The sequence below is a fragment of the Leopardus geoffroyi genome, chromosome E1 (assembly GCF_018350155.1).
Source record: "Leopardus geoffroyi isolate Oge1 chromosome E1, O.geoffroyi_Oge1_pat1.0, whole genome shotgun sequence".
NCBI lineage: Eukaryota > Metazoa > Chordata > Mammalia > Carnivora > Felidae > Leopardus > Leopardus geoffroyi.
In genome coordinates this window covers 55,616,232-55,638,663 of record NC_059330.1, presented here as the reverse complement: position 1 = coordinate 55,638,663, position 22,432 = coordinate 55,616,232, and the positions used below count along the sequence as shown (strand labels likewise).

Genomic DNA, 22,432 nt, shown 5'->3' with positions numbered 1-22,432 from the left:
GAAAAGTCCTGAGCTACCTTGATCCCCCTCAGAGAGGCGAACGATTCCTGGCCGGGCCTCAGAGCTATGATGTCTCCTTCCACCAACAGGCTAACTGGCAGGTTGACCAGATGTCCATCTCTGTACGCCCAGTGCAGGGACCAGGATGGTGCAAAGGGCATGTGGAGGTCTGGGTACATGGCATCCGGCCACTTGATCTCCTTGCCATCCCTGAGCGCATCTGACGAGAATGGAAAGAGGAAAAGCACCTCACCCACAGCCCCACACCCCAGCCACCCAGCAGCACACACCACGGAGCGCGGCCTTCTTTCTCCTTCCTTTCCCAGAAGGTTTGCCGCAACCCACACCATTCACTCCAACTCGCCCAAGGTCACCTCCCCTGTGAAGCCTTTCCCACTGCTCCAGCCCAGGCACCGCCAAGGCCTCTGAACACCTGAAACTCTTCTTCTTTGTAGCCCCGTTCCATTCAAAGACATTTCATAACCATGGCCGAGGGCTTTGAGGGGTGCAAAGATCAAAGAAGACACAGTCCCTGCCCTGGAGGAGCCATAACCGAAAAGAGAGATGCATGTGGGCCGATAACACCAAAGCAAGGCAAGCATGTGCTCGGAGTATTAGGAAAGATCCCAGTACTGCAGGGAGCACAGAGGAGCTGATGTGATCAGAGGTGGCTTCAGGGCAAAAGGGTGGGTCCTGAAGGAGGGGCAAGTTCTTCAATTAGAGCCGAGTGAGGGAGGAGCAGGGCAGGCAGGACAGCAGGACGGAGGCACAGAAGCAGGGAAGTCCACAGTGGTTTTAGGACTGGGGAGTAGTTTTCACGTGAGGGTGAGTAGCAGGAGAAGAGGCTGGAGAGGAAGGTTGGAGCCTGGGCCAGAGTTTCTGGGATGCTTTGATGAGCAACAGGGAGCCATGGAGGCTTCCTGAGCAAGAGACTAAGCTCTCGGAGGGCAGGGCCCATCTTTCTCAGTCACTTCCTGTGCCTGGCACATGGCTGCAACTCATTGGTCATTTCAGAATGAAGCAATGTCTTCTCACTTAGCATGCATTTATTTATTTATTTATTTATTTATTTATAATAATTAAAAAAATTTTTTTTATTTTAGATAGAGAATGCAAGTGGGGGAGAGGGGCAGAGGGAGACAGGAAGAGAATCTTAACCAGTCTCCATGCTCAGCACAGAGCCCGACATGGGACTCGATCCCATGACCCTGGGATCATGACCTCAGCCAAAATCAAGAGTCAGACACTCAACCAACTGAGCCACCCAGGCATCCCCTCATTTAGCATTCAAATGTCTGCTGCCCAGTACAGTTAGAGAAAGGTCTCAGACAACAGGTGTTTCTCTTACAAGACCACATGCCCTTGGGAAGTGGGAACCACCGTCTCTCAGAAGAACCTAACACCCCCGATCCATAGCTGGGGCGTAACCACTACCTGAATGAAAGGACAAGCAGAAATCTGACTGAGCAACTCCCTTCTTTAGGATCAGGGCTGCTCCATTTGGGGCTCCCGGCTCCGGGCCCCCACCCCCGATTCTTGCAGGTCTTAGACTTCTCTGGTCCATCTTCCCACCTGCCCTGGCCCAGTACCACTGGACAAGACAGACATGGAAGGGAAAAATCTCACTGTTCTCCTGCCAAGAGAGGGTCTTCTCTGTTAGTCTCCCACCGTTAGCAAGTCTGCGTGCCGTGCCCAGGCCACCACCTGCATGCGCCTAGCTGTCCCTGGCTATCACTGTCCTGCTCAAAAGAGGGCAGGTGAACCTTCTCACTCTCTTGACGCCAACAGCCGCCAGAATGCTGGCCACCCATGTGCCAGGCTCCTGGCTGGGACTCGGGAGAAGAGCTCATGGGGCTCTGACGCATCACGCCTGGCACGCCTGACCCTGGGCCTCACCTTGGATTTGGTCAATGATCCCTCGGAGCCTCCGCTCTACCTCCCTGCGCTTCAGCCGATCTTGCCGCCCGATGAGGATGAGGTTGAGAAGGAGCAGGAGGCACAGAGCCGAGGCGCTCACCAGCTCGGCCCCATGGCTGGCAGGAAGGAGTGAAGGGGGTTCTAGCAGGGAGAGGGGCGCCCCGCCCCGGCCCCTTCTGGAAAGCGTGTCTGGTTCTGGTGCTGACAGCAGCCAGCCAAGGGACTGAGGATTCCTAACAACCCGGGTGGGGGGCGGTGCAGACATGCTAGACCTGAGGCAGGGGTGGGGCGGCTCGGAGGAGGGAGGGAGCTCACCTGCCCGCCGGCTGGCCCCCGTGGCAGCCCAGCAGCAGCAGCACCGCCAGCAGCATGAGCGAGGCGCCCGGCCAGTGGAAGCAGGAGCAGCGGTTACTGTGGTGCAGGAAGCTGCTTCTCCACATCTCCTGAGGAGGTGAGGAGGTGAGGAGGTGAGGAAGGGCGGCGGGGAGCGAGGGCCCGGGGAAGGAGCCGGGATGCAGCAACCTGCTGGAATCTGGCCGCCTTCCTCCCACAGCTGCTTGACCCTGCCCCAGCCCTCCGACCGATTGGCTGTCCCCCCCCCGCCCCCCCCTCCCCCCCAGGGCTGCCTCGGTCTCCTCCCGGGCTCCTGCGCCAAGTGCACCCAGGACATGAGTCTGCGAGGCAGCCCAGGGTCACGGGGAGAGTCACGGGCCTCCCACGCCTCTCCGCCATCCCACTCAGGCTCTGGGCTCCCTGTGAAGAAGCTTCCTTCACCTTCCACGTGAGACATTTCTTCCGTTCCTTCAGGTGTCCTTCCAGCACCGCCTCGAGCTGCTCCTTCAGGATGCTGAGGGCCTTCCGGGTGGACAGGCCCAGGGCCAAGGGTGGCTCGCCCTGGGAGGGAAGCAGAAGGCCCTCAGCATCTCTCTGGGCACCACCCCCCCAGTCACTGCCTGGAGTGGCCTTCCCTCATCCCTCCCCCCTGAGTCCTCCCTCCTCTTCCTCCACTAGTCCCAGCCCTCAGAGTGTTGGCTCAAATCTCCACCACTTTAAAAATCCCCTACTCCTCAAGGCCAAGTTTAAAACAGAAACAGACCCGCAACTCTCTCTACTCAGGGTTTCCTAACCCACCTTCCAAGGCCATCAGCATCTCCCCACCCCTCGCACCGATCTGGCCCCTCACCTCCCCTCTACCTCTGCTGCCGTCTTTATATTTCACAGGCCGAAACATAGTGTGTTTTTAAGCAGGGAGAGGATAACTAACAAAGAGACGCTGTCTCTTCATTGTTCCTAGTAAAAGCATTAAGAAAAAAACCCACGATCTTCTGTTTCCACCATTTCACAGAAGGGAGGATGCTCCAGCATCGGGAAGGACACAATCTCAGACAAAAGACAGCTGCTCCCAGGAAAGGGACGACTGTCACGTCACCGAGGGTGGTGGAACGGGGCACGGATGGGGGTGGTCCTGGGCAACACTGGGGACCACCCACGTTGTCCTGTGTGACCCCAGCCTGGCCTCTTCTTATTGACAGCCCCATTCCTGGGTTTCGCTCCTGTTTTCTCCTTCTCTGACGGGCTTTTCTTTCCTGTCCATCTAACCCCACAGCCCACCCTAAGACATCTCAACAAATTCATATAAGTTTCCAGGGCAACCTCAGCCACCATCATGGAGTAGTTGCTCATCACCACCAAGCTTACAATTCCTGAAGTTTACCTCTAGCCTGACCACTGCCCTGAATTCTGGCCTGTTTACTCAACTGCTGTACTGCTGTTTCACAGGGCCCAGGAGTAGTTTCATCCAAAACCCTGGAATGTGGCCCTTCCGGGCCCAGACAGCACAGCTCCTGCAGTGACCCCCCTCCCCCCAACCTTACCTCCCCTTCCCCCTCTCCAGTCTCTACCTTTTCCAAGCCAACTGTGACATCCAGCCACAGTAGCAGACATCAGATCAACTGACCGCGTTTATCTTGCCAATCAAGCCCAGACTCCAAAGCATGATCTGTGATCTGCGAGTTTCTCCAGTCCCCTTTCCGGCATTTCTTCCACTCCTGATGCAAGCCATGCTCTCCTAGCTGATGGGCGAGTACCTTTCTGCATTTTCCTACCGACAACACCCTGCCTGCCCCAGACAACTCTTACTCCCCCTTCAAGACTCAGCTCAAAGATCACCTGCTCTGGGAACTTTTCCCAAAACCAAGGGCTGCACTTACAGGAGAGGTTTGTATTCCAATAGCACACTGGACAACCTGGCTCACAGTCTGCATCATGGAGAACTGTCATTATAGATGTACTTGTCTGGCTCTCCCACCTGGCTGTCAGTTCCCTGAAAACAGGTCTGAATTCTTCCATCTCCACGCACCCCTGCAGACAACTGCTAAGACAGGGCCTGGCACACGGCAGCAGCTCAGTGAACGCTTGCTGAGTGAATGCACGCACGGATTCTGGGATCCCAGTGACATCTCCATCAGGGGTTGTCAGCCCGGGATCTCTAGCAGAAACACCTGCAGCTTCTAAAAAGGTGGATGCCCAGGTCCCACCCAAATCCACTGAATCAAAACTTCAGAAGTTGGGATTGATGCACACATTGAATCTGATGCACAGATCCCCAGGTCGGGGTCCTGGGAAAAAGAACACCCCCGGGGAAAGGAGGGCTGGGGGAGAACTGGGTCTTTCCCAGGGCCATCCCAAGAGCACCAGTGTGAGCTCCCACCAGGAAAGGTTCTTGAGTAAAAGGAGCAAAGCCCTAGACTTGGGGCGTCAAGAAAGGGACTAAGGTCATCTACCGAGTCTTGATCAAGGGTGGCTGAGCTGGTGACGCCCTGGCTGCCTCGGCCCATTGCCCTCCCCTACTCCACACCTGCCTTCCCTGGGGTCTGCCCTGGCTTTGCCCACTAATGTTCCAGACTTCCTCCTCTGTGCCTCTCTCCATATCCAGCCCTCTCCTTGGCAGCCTCGTCTTTCACAGGACACACGTCTCCATTACTAGAATGGGATGCTGCACGGGGGCAGTGTCCCCCGGCTGCAGACCCGCCCTGGTAGGACCCACCTGAGTGGAGCCCCCACACTGGCCCATTGCCAGCTTTCTCAGTCCGAGAAATTAGGACGGGCTCGAGAGCAAACCTGGCCCCAAGACTTCCCAGATCCCTTGCCTAAATCTCCCCTAATCCCCACTCTCCATGCTGGCTTTGGGGGATTATGAAGATAAGAGCTGCTTCTTCCCAGAGGGGATAACTGGGTATTTCAGCTCAGGAAGAAATGGCCCTCTGGGCAGAGGGCCCGTACCCGAGCATGGGTAAATACTATACTCCAGAGAATCCACCTCCCTCTGGCAGAGATCCTGGGGCCTTCCTGAAAAGCCGTGGTCCAGGACAAATGAGTGTCAGGTAAGGCTGAGGTCTGTACGTCTGCTTCCCTGACTCCTGCATGGGAGTGGGGGAGGGGAGGAAGAAAGGAAAAGGGGAACCGAGGCCTTCTCATGTCTAAGGGACTGGCCCAGGGGGTGACGCCTGGGCCAGGGAAGAAGACTTGGGCCAAGGAAGAAGAAGTTGGGTACACAGGGCCTCCCACACCACCCCTCCACCCCTGCCCACTTCTCCCCCAGGAGCTTTATGAGCTCCCTCTCCGCAGGGGGAGACGTGAAGCTTCCCAAGACGGACTTGCCAGGGCCTCCAGGAACGCTGCAGTGAGAAAACCTCCCGGAGGCAGGGAAGGGCTGGCCTGCAGAGGTAGAAAGGCTGCCCGCCAAAGAGATGGGGATTGGGCAGGACAGAGGGAGGGCTGGATAAATCCCAGGGGGCTGCAGGTCACGTGGGAAGCTGCTGGGTCTGGGATGCGGACCATGCTCAGGAAGGCAGGCAAGGGCTAAGAGGAGCAACCAGGGAACCAGGGTGGCGCCCCTCCTCCAGCCAGGCTTTTAGACTTTGGACAGCCGCAGTTCCCCTCTGCTTGCCCTGTGGCTGTCCTGACATCCGCTGCCTCATGCCAGGTGCCCCCAGACCCAGGGCCTCCCCTTCCACAACCCAGAAACCGATTCCCTTTCTCTCTGCACCCGGCTTCCTGGGACCCGCACACTGCTGTTCTCCAGGCGTCTCCAGGTGTGGGAGGTATGGGCCAGAGGGCAAAGTGCTCCTGGGTCAGGGCCAGCAGAGGCCTGCGGAACGGACTGTGTGTGTCTGCCCACGCATGTTGTGTCTGGCCAGGAACACCAGCTCCAGACTGGCGATTAAAGACAGCACAGCAGAGGAAAAGTAGCCATTCTGTAATTACATGCTTCCCGAAGAAAGTGCCTGCCCGTACAGGTAGGCCCTGGGGCGAGGACACAGCCTTCTGGGCCAGCCTCCTCTGCCTGGCCCCAGCCACGCTCATCTAAATGCCACGGCCCCCTCGCTGACACGGAACAGCAACACCTCACCCTGTCTCCAGCGGGAGAGGCCCGGTTGCAGGTAAAATCACTGTTTTCTCTCACGGCACCTTCCCTGCTGCAACGTGAGAGCCAAAGCCGAGGAACTTGGCGGAACTTGGGCATCTTCAAGGGAAATTAAGAAAGGGCCATGCGCGAGCTGGCCCTGCCGGCCTTTCTCAATACACGAGTGAGGCTGGGCGCCAGGGGGGGGACCCTGTACACGGATGCGTATGGTTGGTTTGAGAAAGAAGGACCTGACTCGTACACACGCCACCCGAAGGTCTGCTTTTCTTGTCCACAGGGCCAAGAAAGCTGCCCCAGCCTTAAGTGCCCACAGGGAGTAAGAGATTCTTCCTGCTTCCAGATGCTCAAAATCTGCCACTCCGCCCCACCGCCAGACACCTCCCGAGACGTTCCCAGGGTGAGGCAGGATGGCTGGTCGAGATCTCTACACCAGAGGCAGGCTCCTGCCTCCCCACTCACACCGATGCTTTACAGGTAGAAGCAACCCCATCCCGCCATTTTAAACGTCAGACTCAAGTGGACCCAACAGAGTAGCTTGAGCCCCTACGAAACCCAGGCTCAGGGGATGCTGGCCACAAATGCCCCTCATGAGCTGGACTTCTCCTGCCTGCTCCGTCACCAAAGGGGGGACACGGGGAGGGCATGGGGCTTTAAAGGAGCGGAAGGGGGGGGGGGAAGGACTCTATCCATCAAATCAGAACTGTAAAAAACCCGCTACTGAATAGGACCAGATCTGCAGGGCCTGACGCAGAGCATCTGGGTCAGCCTAACAAGCCTTTCCAGAACTAACACTCCTGAGCTCTCCCGCACCACCGCGGTCAGGTTTCCCAGGTGGCCCGGAGCCACAAGTCCCTGGCCCCCAGCCCTTGTCCTTTCAGGACTCCTCATAGGTCCACACAGCTGCTCTTTTCCTTCCCACTCCACCTATTTGGGGAGCAGAAACCAGGTCCCAGAGGCTCAGGTAGATAGGTTACAAACATAGACGGGGACCCTTAGCCTTGACAACAGCAGATAGCCACTAATTAGAACTGGCTGGCCCTTGAACCAAGTCGCCAGGTCACAGCTTTCTTAGCCAGTGCAGGTGGGGAGGGGACCCACATAGTGCCTAAATCACTGAAGCTGGTCCTTTTTAGTAGCCACGATAAATCTCTTCTGAGCATGGCCAGACACAAATCAGCCTTGTCTTCAGCCAGGCAAAGCAAAGCCTCAAGCTTCTTCCTCTTCCGGGCGCATGCTGACCTTGGCACTTCGACCCATCGACCCATCTTCTTCCTCCTGCGACCACCCAGACTGAGGAAGAAATCAGCCTGGCCCTGGTTGCTCCTACCTCAATGACCCATGTGATCCGGGGGGGGAAAAAAAAAAAAAAAAAAAGCCCCCTTGCTGGCCCCAAGGAGGGGTGGCTTCCAGGCCCAGGGCTTCCCGTCACCTGTGCATGGAGACCCAGGTCCCAGCATAACTCGATAGGATGCCCCACTGGGACACTCAGCTCCAGTCCTACCCTGGGTGCCTCGGAAGCCTGGCTGGCAGCTCCCTGGACACACGGGCATTGTGGTTCCCATTCTCAGCCTCCTTCCTCAGTCCCAGCTACCTCATAATCTGAGCTGCCTGCGGTTCGGCACCCATCTTCAAGACTGGCGCAAATTGCTAAGTCAAAGCCGTGCACCCAAAGCAGAGAACAAGGCGTTTGTCACAGAAATGTAAAACCAAGTTGGCATATACTCACTTTGGTGCATTTGCCCCGATGGGGCATCCATAGCTCTGTCTGCTTAAAGAGCATGGGGGTAGAGCCTGAGCCACAGAAGTCAACTACAGAACTTCCACCGCCACCCTCAAGCAGCGAGGAGAAGAGACAGGAAGGGGGAGAGGGAGAGGGGGAGAGGAGAGAGAAAGAGAGGCGAGGGCTGGGGAGCTAGGAGCCGGAGCCGCAGCGGATCCGGATCCGTGCAGAGTGGAGCTTCAGCCTGCTGATTAATTCAGCCTATTTCCAGTCACGCTGCAGATTTAGGGAGGGAGGAGGAGGCAGTGCTGCAACAGCGGGCCGTGGGAGGGAGGGAGAGGCGAGCAGGGGGGAGGGAGGAGCCGGGCTGAGAGGAGAAAGTTTGTAGATGCTCTGCCAGATGCCCAGGAGCTCGGTCCATTCATCAGAGGCCACCGAGGGGTGAGTGGAGGGGCACCCGCGGCCAAGGGGCTGTGCATGCATGGGGAGGAGAGGTCGTGCAGGAGGTGGCTGCTGGAACCTGGGGGCAACCGTGGCACCCAGGGGTACCTGGACTCTCTCCCCACACCACCTCTCCTTGGCCCCCAACTCACTGGGCAAGGTGGGCGCCCGCCATCCATGAGAGCTCCCCCAAATCACTCAGAGACTCCCCGAACGGAGCCACGCCAGCAACAGCTCTTCCCACAGTTCTAGCTGCAGGAAGGAGGGGAGGGGGGACTTGCCAGTTATTAATAGCAGCACATCCGTGTGGAGGGGAAGGACAGGCCATTGAGAAGCCTGGAGCAGTGGCTTCTAAGAGGCAGAGCAGGGGGCCTGGAATCAGGCGGAAGAATCCAGTGGAAGAATCCAGCTGAAGGGGGAGGAGCCAGCAGACAGGAAGGGCTTCTGAGGATTCCAATACCTAAGACCTAACAGCTTCCCACCAGGTTGGGGCGAGGAACCCCAACAGCAGAGATGGGCCAGCAGCTGATAATCACGCAGTCACATTTAGACATACCTGCCAAAGAGCTTCTGGGACAGGAGACCCCTGCGGACATGGGCCCTCATCTCCCAGCCAGTGACCTGGGGCTCCACGAGCACTGGGACCCCGAATTTGACACACGGGCAGCTCTCAGCGCAGACCCTCAAAAGGCCTTGGGAGTGGACCGCAAATTTCTCAGCCTGCGTCCAGGCCACCTTTAGGAAGGGGCTGTAAAACCCCAAGGGAGAGGAAGCAGCCCAACAGGTCCAATAACTAGAGAGCCTGAACACTTTTCTCCAGGGCCCTGTTTCCTAGACAACACCAACAACATCTCCACCATCTCCAGCCGCAGGGAGGGGAAGAGAGAGCCTCGGCTGAGTTCAAGTCCGCCTCTCTCCTCCCCCCACCCAGCGCAGCCCCCTCCCCGCCCCCCTCCTCTGCCAAATCCAGATCTGAACAGGAGCAGGAAAGGAGGGGCCAGGCAGTCCAGAGGTTAAGGGCGGGAAGTCCCCGCGAGGTGCAGGCCAGGGGGTGGAGGAGGCAGCAGTGCAGTGGGCTGTAGCCTTAGCAAACCGCCAGGAAGAGACTGGCATCCCCCTGTCCCCTGCTCCCAGGAGACACTTTCCCTTAGCTTTCTGCCAGGGCCCTGCTCTGTGGGCACCACAACTAAGCAAGCACTCTCCCTGCTGTGCGATGGGCCCTGGAAAGAACAGCTCATGGGGTCTAAGCGGGCGGCTCAGCGGGACCCCAATGAGGCCCTCTCCCACCCCGCCCCCTGCCGCACTGCCAGCCTCAGCAAGTGAAAAGGGATCCCTGCACCCAAGAAACAGAAGCCCAGGCGCTCACTGCCACAGCACCTCCTCCACAGCGGACCCGGAACCGAGGAGATAAGGTTCTGACGGGGACAATGAGGACCAGTAGGTCATGAAGGGGAGCGGGGGGGGGGGGGGGGAATCAACCGGCAACAGCCAAGCTGATCCTGGGCTACAGCCAGGGGACAACGGGCCCTTTCCATCAACCTCTGCCATCCAGCTCTCTTTGTTCCCATGCCTCCGAGAAGCGCTGACTCTTGGAGGCCACCCGGGGTGAACTTTACAAGCCCATGCATACAACTCACGAGGAGGCGCCTCCGGTAGAAACCGCGTCCAGTTCTATTTCTTAACTGCTTGTACTGTCAGTTCCTCAGCTGGACTGTAAGTGTCTCCAAGCCAGGGGCTACCTCCCCACGGCCTAGAGCTCCACCAACCCAAAGGAAGGGTTCCATGAATGCAGCTGATGATGTTTCTAGGACAGGACTCATCTCTCCAGAAGGACAAAGACGAGAATAAAGAAAAATTCTCTAGGAAAAATGACCCCTGAGACCTAACCACCTTGGGCTCTCAAGTGTTCTTACTCAGGCTCGAGAGAGAAGCCAGCCCTCTGGCTGGATCACAGAACTCTGTTTCCCCAACTCACTAGAAACCTGGTGTTTCAGCAACACGCTGGAACCAGAGGACAACACCGTCCTCTGTTTTGAGACACTCAGCCTCACCCAGGCAGGCCACCATATCACACAATATCAAAGCTTCAAGGGGGTGCTCCCTGGAATTGAACAGTGCACAGCTCTTACAGCTGTATACAGCAGCCTTGCAGCCAGGCTAGTAGCTTTCCCTCTGTGCCAGTCCTACTAGGATGGACCCCTGGAGAGCAGCCAGAGGCATCTGTGAACAGGACGCTGAACATACCTGCTTCAAGTTCAGGTCTACAAGCTTTCCACAGCTGGCCCAGAGGCATGTGAAGCCTGGAGCTGAACGAGCCAGCAGTCAGCCAGGCTCCACCAGGGACCCAGCGTGCAGACCCACAGCTCCCTCTCCAGACCTTCCAAGATCTCTTTGGCAGGAAGATCACTATCCATAAGTTCAAGCTGATAAATACTTCCTAAGCCTTTGCTGCATGCCAGGCTCTATGCTAGGAGCCAGGGACACTGGGATCAAGTGGGACAGACAGGTTGTTTCAATACCGTGTGGTGGGCACAGTGGCGGAGGGACTATGACTGCTGGAAAGAGGGTCCTCTGGAGGGGAGGGAGGACTTATCAGGAGAAGGTGATGGCTCTTGAAGAAAGAATAGCAGGAGTTTGTCAGGAAAAAAAAAAAAAAAAATAGGAGCCTAAACGTGGACGGTGTGCCCAAACTCTGAAGCATTCAGAATTACTAGTGCTAAAGACCATGGCGGGGGAGGCTAGGGACACTGGGCCAACAGGCAGCAGTGGATTACGGAGGGCTCTGCCCACCATACCCAAGGTTTCAGCAGGTGGTGTGGACCCACTGGTGACTTTTAAGCAGAGGGGACAAAAGGCCATCTCTGCATTCTGGATACCTTCGTCTGACAGCAAGTGGAGGAAGGAGATCAGAGACAGAGGGACCCGTGGGAAGCTGTGGCAGAAGTCCAGGCAAGAGACGGAAGGACCTCTGCCGGGGTGGTCTCCGTCACGGGAGAGGGATACTCTGATTGACGGCAGACCGATGCCAGGAGAAGGCAGTGTACCTGGAGGCTGGGAGGTGTACCTGCGTCAGGCAATGAGGAGGAAGGGGGGGCCGACCTCGCAGATGCCTGGGCCTCCTGGCTCTCACCTCCAGCTGGTTACGCAGCTGTGTTTGGAGTCTGACTGGGGAGCTCTTCTCTAACCACAGAGAGGGTGCCCAACAGTACTCAACATGGCTCAGCAGGTTGGGGCAGAGCCCTACAAAGAGCAAACCAACGAAATTACACACCCCTGGGCAAGAAGTGGAAGACTGGCTTGGCGCCAACCCAAATCAGAAACCTGCTCCCAGGCCGCTGCGCTAACTGGTCGACCCCTTGTCCTGTGCTCCCGGCTCCCGGAGCGCTTCCCAGCCCAGCGACAGCACCCTCTCAGGTGGGGTCACCATCCCGTACCCCAATCCTCAGAGCCACACACCCCCTGTCACTTTTGGCTTAAAGCCTCCCCCAGTGAGGACCCCCCAGGCAAACACAAGTAGGGAGAGTCCAACAGAGGCACACAGACAATACCCATAAGGGAACCGAGCATGGCCTACCACGTGCTTCTCCTTCAGATCCATGGGCCCAGAGTACTGCAGGCATGCCCAGATGAATGTGATCACCCCCAAAAGGAAGGCTCCTCCCCAGCATGTACGAGGCCCAGTGACTCTGTCACAGTCACGGCATCTGGGGAGAAAGACGGAAGAGATCCCGTGAGTCCAGGTTGTTGAACAAGCAGCTACTGAGAAACACGATGGTGTCGTCTATACAACAGAGCACTACATGGGAAAGACCTGACCCCTGGGCACCAGAGCCCGGCCGGTCCTGCCCAGGCCACGCCGGAGGGGTGAAGTTTCCCCTCTGTGAGCCCTCATTTTCGGAGGCACACTATGTTTTGCTCTGCATGTACTCTAACTCACAGACTTCCGGCAAGCAGGAAAAACGTTGATTTCTCAGCTTTTGAGAAAGTAAAGATTAGGGATACCCGGCTGGCTCAGTTTTGAATTCGAGCCGCGCGTTGGGTGTAGAGATTACTTAAATAAATAAACACTTAAAAAAAAAAAAAGATCAGGGAAAGTCATTCATTCATTCATTTTAAGAATAAATAAAAGTTAGGGGGCGCCTGGCTGGCTCAGTCAGTAGAGCATGCAACTGCTGATATCAGGGTCGTGAGTTCAAGCCCCACATTGGGCATGGAACCTACTTAAGATTTAAAATTAAAAAATTTTTTTTAACAAATAAATAAATAAAAGTGAGCATTAAGGTAACTGGAACCCTCCCACATGCCCACAAACACGCCCCCCCGCCCACGTACACGTATGCCCGCACATACATGCCCACACACGTGTCCACACACACGTGCCCACATGTCACGTAGCCGAACCTCTCGTGTGCTTTGCTGATAGGGCAGCGCTCAATGGGCACCCGGGCACACACCTACCAGGACGGGTGATCCGATCTCGACGACAATCTGGAAAATGAAGACTAGCCCTACCTCCCCACACAACCCCTGACTGTCACCCATCCATCCTGGCAGCCGGCACACTGTAAAGGTTTCAGACCAGGGAGTGTTTGGGTAGGGTGCCACTGAGTAATCTGGTTTGGTGCCCAGTGACTCCTTGTGGAGTAAGCACCAACCTGCTGACTAGGGCAGTTCTTTCTGGGGCCTGTAGCAAAGCCTTGTTAAGAGGAGCTGGTCAGAAGCCCGGGAGAAATGATCCACAAAAGAGCTGTCTAGAAACAACAACAAAAAAAAAGCTGTGTCCAGGGGACCCCAGCCAGGAGGCCTAGGCTCTGCAGTCACCCACTCCACTCTAGGACCCCGTGTGATTCCTCTCATGGCAGCACCAGGGCTGACCTCACGCGTCTCTGCTTCCACGCCTCTCCCTACGCCTGCCTTTGCATCCGAGGCTTTCAGAGCGGAGTGAGCCAGCCCCCGAGGGTCAGAGACAGACAGTGACACTGGAAGTGGCCTCGCAGTGCAGTGACATCTGGTCCTTGGCAGCCAACTGAAATGGGATCCTGAGCGGCTGAATCCACGTCTCCCCAAGGCCGCTCTGACTCACGCAGCCCAGGCCATGTTTACAAGTACAGCGTACAGAGCAAGCTCCCCATACGCCGCATCCCAGCAGGGGCTGAATGAGGTAGTTGCCACACAGAACAAGGCACCAGAAGCCAGATGGGGATTGTGCTTAACTCCTTCTGCCAACACGACGAGAGCGAAATAACTTTGCGGCCAGCTGGAACCACAGTGTTCAGAGAGGGCAGCCAGGAGCAGGACATTTTTCTAAGAGTCTCTGTTTTCCCGTCATTCCATACATGGGATTCTGGGAAAGAATGGTCCTCAACTGCCTGATCTGAAACCAGCAGCTAGATCCTTAAAGGGCCAGTTCTACCCCTCGCCCAACGTGAAAGAAAGCACAGGCTTCAAAGCCAAATACCCCTGGTTCAAATTCTGGCTCCAACATGTATCAACTGCCAAATCACCTTGGCAAATTACTTGTCTCTCTGAGCCTCAGGGTCCTTGTTCATAGAATGATGCCTATTTCACAAAGAAGGAACAAGAATTACATAAAATATTATATGCAAAGGGTCTAGTACAGTATTTAGCACATGGTAGGTGTTAATAAATACTTGCCATTACTATCACCAAGAAACAAGAAATATGAACAAAGTGCCACCTAGATGAAGAATAAAGACTCAGAAGTAAGGAGAACAGGGGTGCCTGGCTGGCTCAGTCAGTAGAGCGTACAACTCTTGATCTCGGAGTCATGAGTTCAAGCCCCACACTGAGCCTAGAGCTCACTTAAAAAAAAAAAAAAAGGAAAAGAAATGAAAGGCATAAAGATTGTAAAGAAATATGTGAAACTGTCTTTATTTGCAGAAGGCTAGACAATATATGAAAAAATTCTAAGGAATAGAACATATAAGTGTGCAAGTTTACAAGATACAGGTCAAAATACGAAATACAAATATAAATTAAATTTGTATGTGCTATAATGAAATATAGAAAAATAGGACACTTTCAATATCACTTACAATAGCACCAAAAAAAAAAAAAAAAAACCCCACAAAATACTTAGGGATGACTTTTTAAAATATATATGTAAGGGGCCCCTGGTTGGCTCAGTCAATTAAGCATCCGACTTCAGCTCAGGTCATGATCTCACAGTTTGTGGATTTGAGCCCCACATCGGACTCTGTGTTGACAGCTTGGAGCCTGAAGCCTCCTTCAGATTCTGTCTCCCTCTCTCTCTGCCCCTCCCCTGCTTGTTCTCTCTCTCTCTCTCTCTCTCTCAAAAATAAATAAATAAACATTAAAAATTATTATATATGGCCTACACACTATTAAGAGAAATTCAAGACCTAAATAAATGGAGAGATATACCATGTTCATAGATTGGAAGACTCAATATTAACATTTAATGTTTAAATAATTAAATGCTAAAATTTATATTAATATATTCATGTTTATCAATATTAATACCCATACATACCCTATTGGAATGCCTAAAACGAAAAAGACTGACCATATTTAGTGTTGGTGAGGATATGAACCCATAAATTGGTGATGGGAATGTAACATGGTACAATCACTCTGGAAAACATTTTGGCAGTTTCTAAGAAAGTTAAGTATACATTCACTATATATCCTAGTAATGAAAACATACTTCTTCAAAAAGAACTGTATACAAATGTTCATAGCATCTTTATTCAAAATAGCCAAAGACTGAAACAACCCAAATGTCTGTTCACATGTGAATGAACTGTGGTATATCCATACAATGGAATTCTGCCCAGAAGGAGTGACCAAACAGAGGAGTGACTGATACATACAACAATGTGGCTGAATCTCAAAAACATTTGCTGAGTAAAAGAAGCACAAAAGAGCACATAGCATACCATCCCATTATATAAAATTGAGAACAGGTGAAATTAATCTATGGTGACAATAAGCAGGGAAGGGGTTGCCTAGGGTCATGGGGAGGGAAAGACTGCAAAGGGCACAGGGGTCTTTTGTTCAATATCTTGACTGTGGGTGGCAGTTACGAGGGTGTATAGTTTTGTCAAAACTCTTTGAACTACATACTTAAATAGGTGCATCCTATCTTGTGGAAATATTGCGTCAGTAGAGTTCATTTCTAAAAAGTAAGGTGGGATCTGAGATCCAACTAATCAGCTCTACCAAGCTCTAAAATGCCTAGCACACGCAAGATATGGTGGATATAAAAGAGAAGGGTTGATGAGGGAAGTGAACATTTATCAAGTGCCTACTGCACATAATAACTGTATATATTTACTAAGCGTACGGAATGGTCCTGCTTTGACAAAAGTATAAGATATGGTCCCTTCCATAGAGGGATTTATACTATAGCCAGGTTTTGAATATTATGAGAAAACATAACTAAATATTCACACTGGCATTGAAGTACCAAATGAGAATTGCAAATGGGGGCTGGCAGGGCCAGGGATCCCTTCCTGGAAGAAGCCAAGACCCAAGTGGTGCACTCAGGAAAGCTTAAGGGTGAGAAGAGGGAGAACAAGGAGTCTCAACAAAGGCACCAAGGAAGAAATGGACAGAGCCTTTTTGAAAGATGGTGATCTGATCTGTTCGATTAGAGCAGAAGACCTAAGTAAGAGAGAAGAAATGAAAGGCCACATAGAGAGGGGAATCAGGAGCTGAAATGCATAGGTGCTTGAAGGCCAAAACAAAGTGACCCTGGGGAGTCGCTGAAGGTTTCTGAGCAGGTCCCAGTATTTTAAGAGGGTAGAGAACGGATCAGAGGGGGAAGGGAAAGAAATTACAGGCAGAAGAGGTAGACGAAAATTACAGTAATTTTGGTTTGCCATGACGAGTATCTAGACAAAGGCAGCATAGTAGCCATGGAAACAAAGGGACGGATGCTTCCCGGTGCCAAGTTCAGATCCAGCATCAAAAAGAGCTAAGTGGATGCCCAAGGTTCAGGCGGAGGGCGAGCTGAGAAGTTGGCTGTCCTTCTAATCCCTTCCAATACAATCTTCATTAGCTCTGCTTATACTCTAGCCATACCCAACACCCAGAAAACACAATGCGGGGGACCTGTATTCAGCTGAATAGCTGTGCCCACAGGGTACTAACTGATGGATTGATGTTCAGCTGGAAGGAGGTTTTTAATAACAAGCCTCAGGGTTCTCTCCTTGGTGGCATCCTAATCAATATTTTTATCAATGACTTGGGTGAGAAAACAGATGGTGTGCTAGTCTCAGATAGCATAAATCTGGAAACAAGATAAAAGTCAAGATCCAAGAAGATGTCAACAGGCTGCACCTAACAGATTCAATTTAACTGTAATAGATTCGATATTATGTCCTACGCTTAGGTTCAAAAACTATTGTATAGGGGCGCGTGGGTGGCTCAGTCGATTAAGCGGCCAGCTACTGATTTCAGCTCAGGTCATGATCTCACAGTTCATGAGTTCGAGCCCTGCATCAGGCTCTGTGCTCATAGCTTGGAGCCTGATTTGGATCCTCTGTCCTCCCTCCCCCACCCCCGCCCCCTCTCTCTCTCAAAAATAACTCAACATCAAAAACTATTGTGTAAAACTACTCTAAGTGGCTTAATTAAGTGCAATTTCAATACAGGTGACATGGCCACCCCAAGCTCATTCACAGTTAGGCTGCATTAGCAGACATGTTAATTAATTAACATGCCACATCCCCCAAAAACAGAGAGGTAAGTCTGATTTTTGTACCTATCGGAGCACACCTGGAATATTTTGTTCATTTGTCCATCACACACACTGACAAAAGTGGGGAGCTTTCTGACAGCAGCAGAAAGGTTGAGGAAATTCCGATATGAGAAATGCTGGAAAGGATTAGCCACTTGGCCAAAGCACACTTGGTAAGAGCCGTCTAGAAGGGCACGATGGCTGCCACGTGAATGGAGGGCCAGACTTACTCCAGGGGGGACAGACTGGGACTCAACATGAGTGATATCTTTTACATAATTAGAACTGTATAAAAAAATGGAACAGGCTGCCCTGAAAGGCAACGAGCTCCCCAGCACCGGAAGGATCCAAGCAGAGGCTGGGAAATTATGGAGATAATAAATACATCAGGGAGCAAATAAGAAAGGAATAACCTTTTATAATGTCTTCTAACCCTGAGAGATCAAGAAATCCAGCAGCTTCTACATATGAAAAGATGCTCAGTTCCACTTGTAATAAGAGACATTCACATTAGACTACCGCAAAAGAACAAAGTTTAGAAGGCTTTCACCATCCAACTTCAAGGTTTGTAAAGCCACAGCAATCAAGGCAGTGTGGTATTGGCCTGGTAATAGAGAATCCAGAAATAGATCCAGATATATTTGGTCAATTGATTTTTGAGAAGGCTGCAAAGGCAATTCAGTGGAGAAAAGTCTTTTCAACAGACTATACTGGAAAAATTGAACACTGAGATTAAAAAAAGGACTTGGAAATACAGCTTGCGCTATATACAAAAATTAACTAAAAATGGATCGTACACCTAAATGTAAAAATATAAAATTTCTAAAAGTACATAAAAGAAAATCTTTGTGACTTTGGTTTAGATTTCTTTCCTCTTTTTTAAAAAAAACTTTTTTAATGTTTATTTATTTTTGAGAGACAGAGACAGAGATAGAGCACAAGCAGGGGAGGGGCAGAGAGAGAGGGAGACGCAGAATCTGAGGCAGGATCCAGGGTCCAAGCTGTCAGCACAGAGCCCGATGTGGGGCTCAAACTCATGGACCACGAGATCATAACCTGAGCTGAAGTCAGACGCCTGAGTGAGCCACCCAGGCGCCCCAAGCATCCAACTCTTGATTTTGCCTCACGTTCAAGTCCCATATCAGGTTCAAGTCCCCTCGCAGAGCCTGCTTGGGATTCTCTCTCTCCCTGTCTGCCTCTCCCCCAATCATGCATGTGTGTGCACGTGTGCACGTGCATTGTCTCTCAAAAATAAACATTAAAAAAAAATAAAAAATAAAATGATCAATTTTATCACAATAAAATAAAAAACCCCACCAACTTCTGATTCTGATTTTGCAATTAGATCTGGCTTATGTTACTAAGCAATACTCCCCCTTTTGAGTTCCACGTCAACTTCAGGGATATTTATGCTCTTTTAAACACATCTTTGATTTTCTCTCCAGTATATATCTTTTCCAAGTACTTCCCAATATTTTTCTGTTCACCTCCCTACTAAGGAATATTGCTATCATGAATTTCTTTTTCAAAAGGATCCTGAAATTAATAAAACTGGGTTCAGGGGCACCTGGGTGGCTCAGTCAGTTAAGTGTCGGCCTTCGGCTCAAGTCATGATCTCAAGATTCACGAGTTCAAGCCCTGCATCAGGCTCTCTAGCTCTCTACTGTCAGCACACAGCCCACTTTGGATCCTCCTTCTCCCTCCATCTCTGCCCCTCCCCCACTCTCTTGCTCACTCTCTCAAAAATAAACATTTAAAAAGAAAAAACAACTGGGTTCATATAATTACACTGAGATTTCTGGTTTCCCAAAGGCTGCTGTAAGCCCTGGAAGGGTCTCCTTCCCTTGGGCACCCCTGACTCCCCCACCACTTTGGTCTTTGGAGCTAGGGAAACCCAAAGCAATCAGCGTGAGATGTGCCGAGCTTGAGGCAGGCATCAGGCCGGGTTTAAATCTGGCCCTTACCCTACTTGTCACACCATGTGACCAATACTGTTTACTACTGTCTCAGCAGCCACAGGCGAAGCTTATTATTACACAAACCCCTGATCACCAAACCACACATTCTGGCTGGCTCGTCAGTTCCGGAAGAAAAACATTCCCGTTACAGCTTTGACCTACCCTTTAGCTCACCTGTGCTACTAGAAACAAATCCAGGCTTGGAAACCAGGGTTCAAACAATATTTTTAAAGGAACCTAGCTTTTAGGTAAAGAAAGACACTCTCAAGGAAACAACACTGACATGATAACAAGGTAAAAAATATTGACACACATTTACCAGTGGAGAAGTGCCAACCGTGACCTGGGACTTTCTCACTTGGAACACCAGGAATGGGTTTAGAGGTTTTGTGTCTTTCCAACTCACTATTGTAAGAGCTCAGACTCAACTCACCAGGTAAGGTTCAGTAAAGCCTTGGGTTTAGGTAGTATTTATATTAGCGCCCTTCCCCCTCCTCATAGACACTGTTTCCCAAGCCCAACATTAGGGAAAGGGCAGTGGGACAGAACCAAAGTACTGTGACCTTCACTTCTCATTAGTTCAGCAGGAGTTAAGCTTTCCAAAAGGCTGATTCTCAACACTTGGAGCTGGCACTCCCTAGCAACTTCTCAAAATAGAATTGTGAAGGGCTTTCTGTTTTCTTCCATCTCACCGCCCAGCCCTGGCTCTCCCGGTCTAATCTTCTGATGTCGGGTCACCACCAACAAGGGGCAGGGTAGGGGTGGGGGTGGGGGGGAGTTCAAGGGCAGTTAACTCTCAATTGTTTGGAGGCTGATTATCAAGGGGATGGTTTGTACTTCACCTCCCCGGTCAAGGAAGCGGCTCCGTGGTATCCACCATTTCTCTATTTGAAGTTCTAACAAAAAGAACCAGTGAGCAAGGATGTTAAAGCTAACAGGGCAGCCAATATAAGACTTGCAGATAATTTGTGGATTTTATTTGAACACGCTGCCCCTGTTCCAGGGTTCATAATGGGCTACATTCTGATGTGTTCTGATCTTTAGAGTGATTTTCAAACTTTTTTATCCCATGGACCATTTTTATTTGACTCTTCAGATGATGTGCCTTATCTGTGCCATTGCTTAAAAAAAAAAAAAAAAAATTAAAACCACCTGTTGGAATACGAAGATCAGCCCTTCTTTTGCCAAGATTACCACAGAGACATACCACAGTAGTATTCCTTCTGCAGTGGTTCCCAACGTCTTTCTGCCTCTACACTGTTCTTATAGGAGACATATCCCTGTCAGTAACACTACAATAACACAACAGTTCCGCCAAAATGGAGGAAGAGGTTAGGATGCTTTGCCTCCATCTCTTCCTGCTGTCTCAACTGAGAATCACTGAAATCATTTGGCCCCATATAGAAAGACCACAATAAATATTAATGCAAGAAATCCGCCAGTGAACTACCTGTTGGTTACTTACAAATAACAAATGCAAACATGTATTAACAACCTAGTAAGCGCTGGTACCTATATATACACCTATCGATAGAGATCCTCCGTATACTTTCTCGTTTAAGGCCCTCAATCACCCTGCAAGAAGCTCAGAGAAGTTAAGGAACTTGATTTCTCAATCTCACCTAGGAAACGACTGGTGTAGTGGATAAAGACCTAAAGCATCTGGACCTCAGAGTTCCAGTCCTGGCTCCAGGTGACCCCGGCCCCGCCCCTTTGCCCCTCCCAAAAGTTACTCTCCACATTTGTAAAATAAAAACATTACAGTTCCTCCTTCCTCACTTCCGTCGTCGAAGGGTGCCCGGGGAATAACTGAAGGATGTCACTGAAGCTGAGTGTGTGAACAAAGCATGAGAAAACTAACATCTCCAAAGCTAAAATTACATGCCTGAAGGGAAACAGATTTCAGTGCAAGGCTTCCTCCTTTTTTTTTTTTTTTTTTTTTTTTCCCTAGAGCCACACAAAAACTCGGAAGAGAGGGTGGGATGTAGCAGCACGTGACCAAAATCAACGAACACGCCAAAGTGCAGCCTGTGGTTCCACACCAATGAAAGGGCAAGGTTTGCCTGGCATCTGGCACCGGGCACCCGGCAGGGGCTCACGCCGTGGCACGCGAGGGACTGCGAGACTGGACTTCTGGGGTGTGCGGCAGGGGAAGGAGGGCACAGCACAGCAGTCGGTTTGCAGGATGGCAAGTACTGTGTTCCTATAGTTGCTTCTAAGGAGTCTTTAAACGTTTCTGGAAAGACGGAAAGAAAAGAAAAGAAAAGAAAAAAAAAAAAAAAAAAAAAGGCAGGGCATGCTCAAACTGCACCGTCGCCGCTCAGGGTTTAGCCCCATCCGGTTCCATCCACCTGGACACGGGACGCGGTCAGCACGAGGCCCCGGGCAGCAGCAGAGAGCGCGCGCAGCGGGACAACGGTCTGAACTGGGGCTGGGGGTGTGGGCCCCCAGAGGCCTGTAAATACACTGGGCTTCGGCGCTGGAAGCCCCCCTGCGCCAGGGCCCAGCCACCACAAACCTGGGGCAGGGTTCTTTGTTGGCAGGAGGCTTCGATCTGACGCGGGACCCCCAAGGGGCCAAGCCAGGACCAAGGACAAGTGTGAGCAACCTGGGGAAAGGAAATGGCCAGGAGCTGGAGGCAAGAGCCCGTCCCTTGACTCCCCCTTCGAAGAGATCCCCCGAGGCCATTTCCTGGGTGCAGACCCCAGACTCCTCTCTCCTTGGCCAAGAATCCAGAGGACGTCGAAGGCCGAGCCCCACGCCCCCTTGCTTCCCTGCTCCCCTTGCTTCGGGCCACTGGCCTTCTCGTACTTACCGGGGCCCAGGGGGCTGTCTTCCTTGCTCGCGTCCTCTTCCCTCCCAGCCCCCTCCTCACTTCACGTCCCCTCCTCCAGGGGCCGCGGCCATGTCCGTTGCTGGCAACTCTAAGGGGGCTTGCCTCCTTTCTCGGACAACAGGGACGCCGCTAGCAAGCTAAAGTTCTGGGCGCCGATTGGTTGAAATCCGAGACGGGTGGAGATTCCTGGCTTCTTATTGGCTGCACTGCGCGCTAGACTGTAGCTAAAATCGTCCCTCTGGGAGCCTGGCGGAATTAAACGCCGAGTGATGCAGGCGGGAGAGTAGGAAACCCCTGTCCATCCTTGGGCATGTTGCTCTGGCGCTTTCAGGTTCAGAGGTCCTGACTAGAGGCGAGGGCACGGCTTCCACCTCAATTACTTTTCCTACGTAATTATCCAAAAAAGATG

The 22,432-nt window shown here is 52.1% G+C and overlaps 1 protein-coding gene and 1 long non-coding RNA gene across 20 annotated transcripts in view; one reads left to right on the top strand and one right to left on the bottom strand.

Annotated features, from left to right (window-relative positions):
- TMEM94 (transmembrane protein 94) overlaps positions 1 to 22,143 on the bottom strand; it is a 33,536-nt gene extending 11,393 nt beyond the window's left edge. For 3 of the 19 annotated variants that reach the window (XM_045490761.1, XM_045490759.1, XM_045490760.1), the window contains exons 1-6: positions 22,003 to 22,141; positions 12,079 to 12,208; positions 2,692 to 2,811; positions 2,233 to 2,360; positions 1,897 to 2,033; positions 18 to 220 (exon numbers count right to left, since the gene is read on the bottom strand). In XM_045490761.1, the coding sequence (XP_045346717.1) occupies positions 18 to 220; positions 1,897 to 2,033; positions 2,233 to 2,360; positions 2,692 to 2,811; positions 12,079 to 12,102 (612 nt within the window). In that variant the 5' untranslated portion in view covers positions 12,103 to 12,208; positions 22,003 to 22,141. Of the gene's footprint in view, positions 1 to 17; positions 221 to 1,896; positions 2,034 to 2,232; positions 2,361 to 2,691; positions 2,812 to 6,328; positions 6,458 to 8,069; positions 8,341 to 8,656; positions 8,699 to 11,634; positions 11,745 to 12,078; positions 12,209 to 21,705; positions 21,800 to 22,002 lie in introns of those variants that run through there. The other 16 variants (XM_045490749.1, XM_045490750.1, XM_045490746.1 and 13 more) reach the window with 11 other exon arrangements.
- LOC123604593 lies at positions 5,652 to 7,694 on the top strand. Its single transcript, XR_006715377.1, has 2 exons — positions 5,652 to 6,359; positions 6,621 to 7,694. It is a non-coding gene; the product is annotated as an uncharacterized LOC123604593 (long non-coding RNA).
- Positions 22,144 to 22,432: the final 289 nt, after the last annotated feature.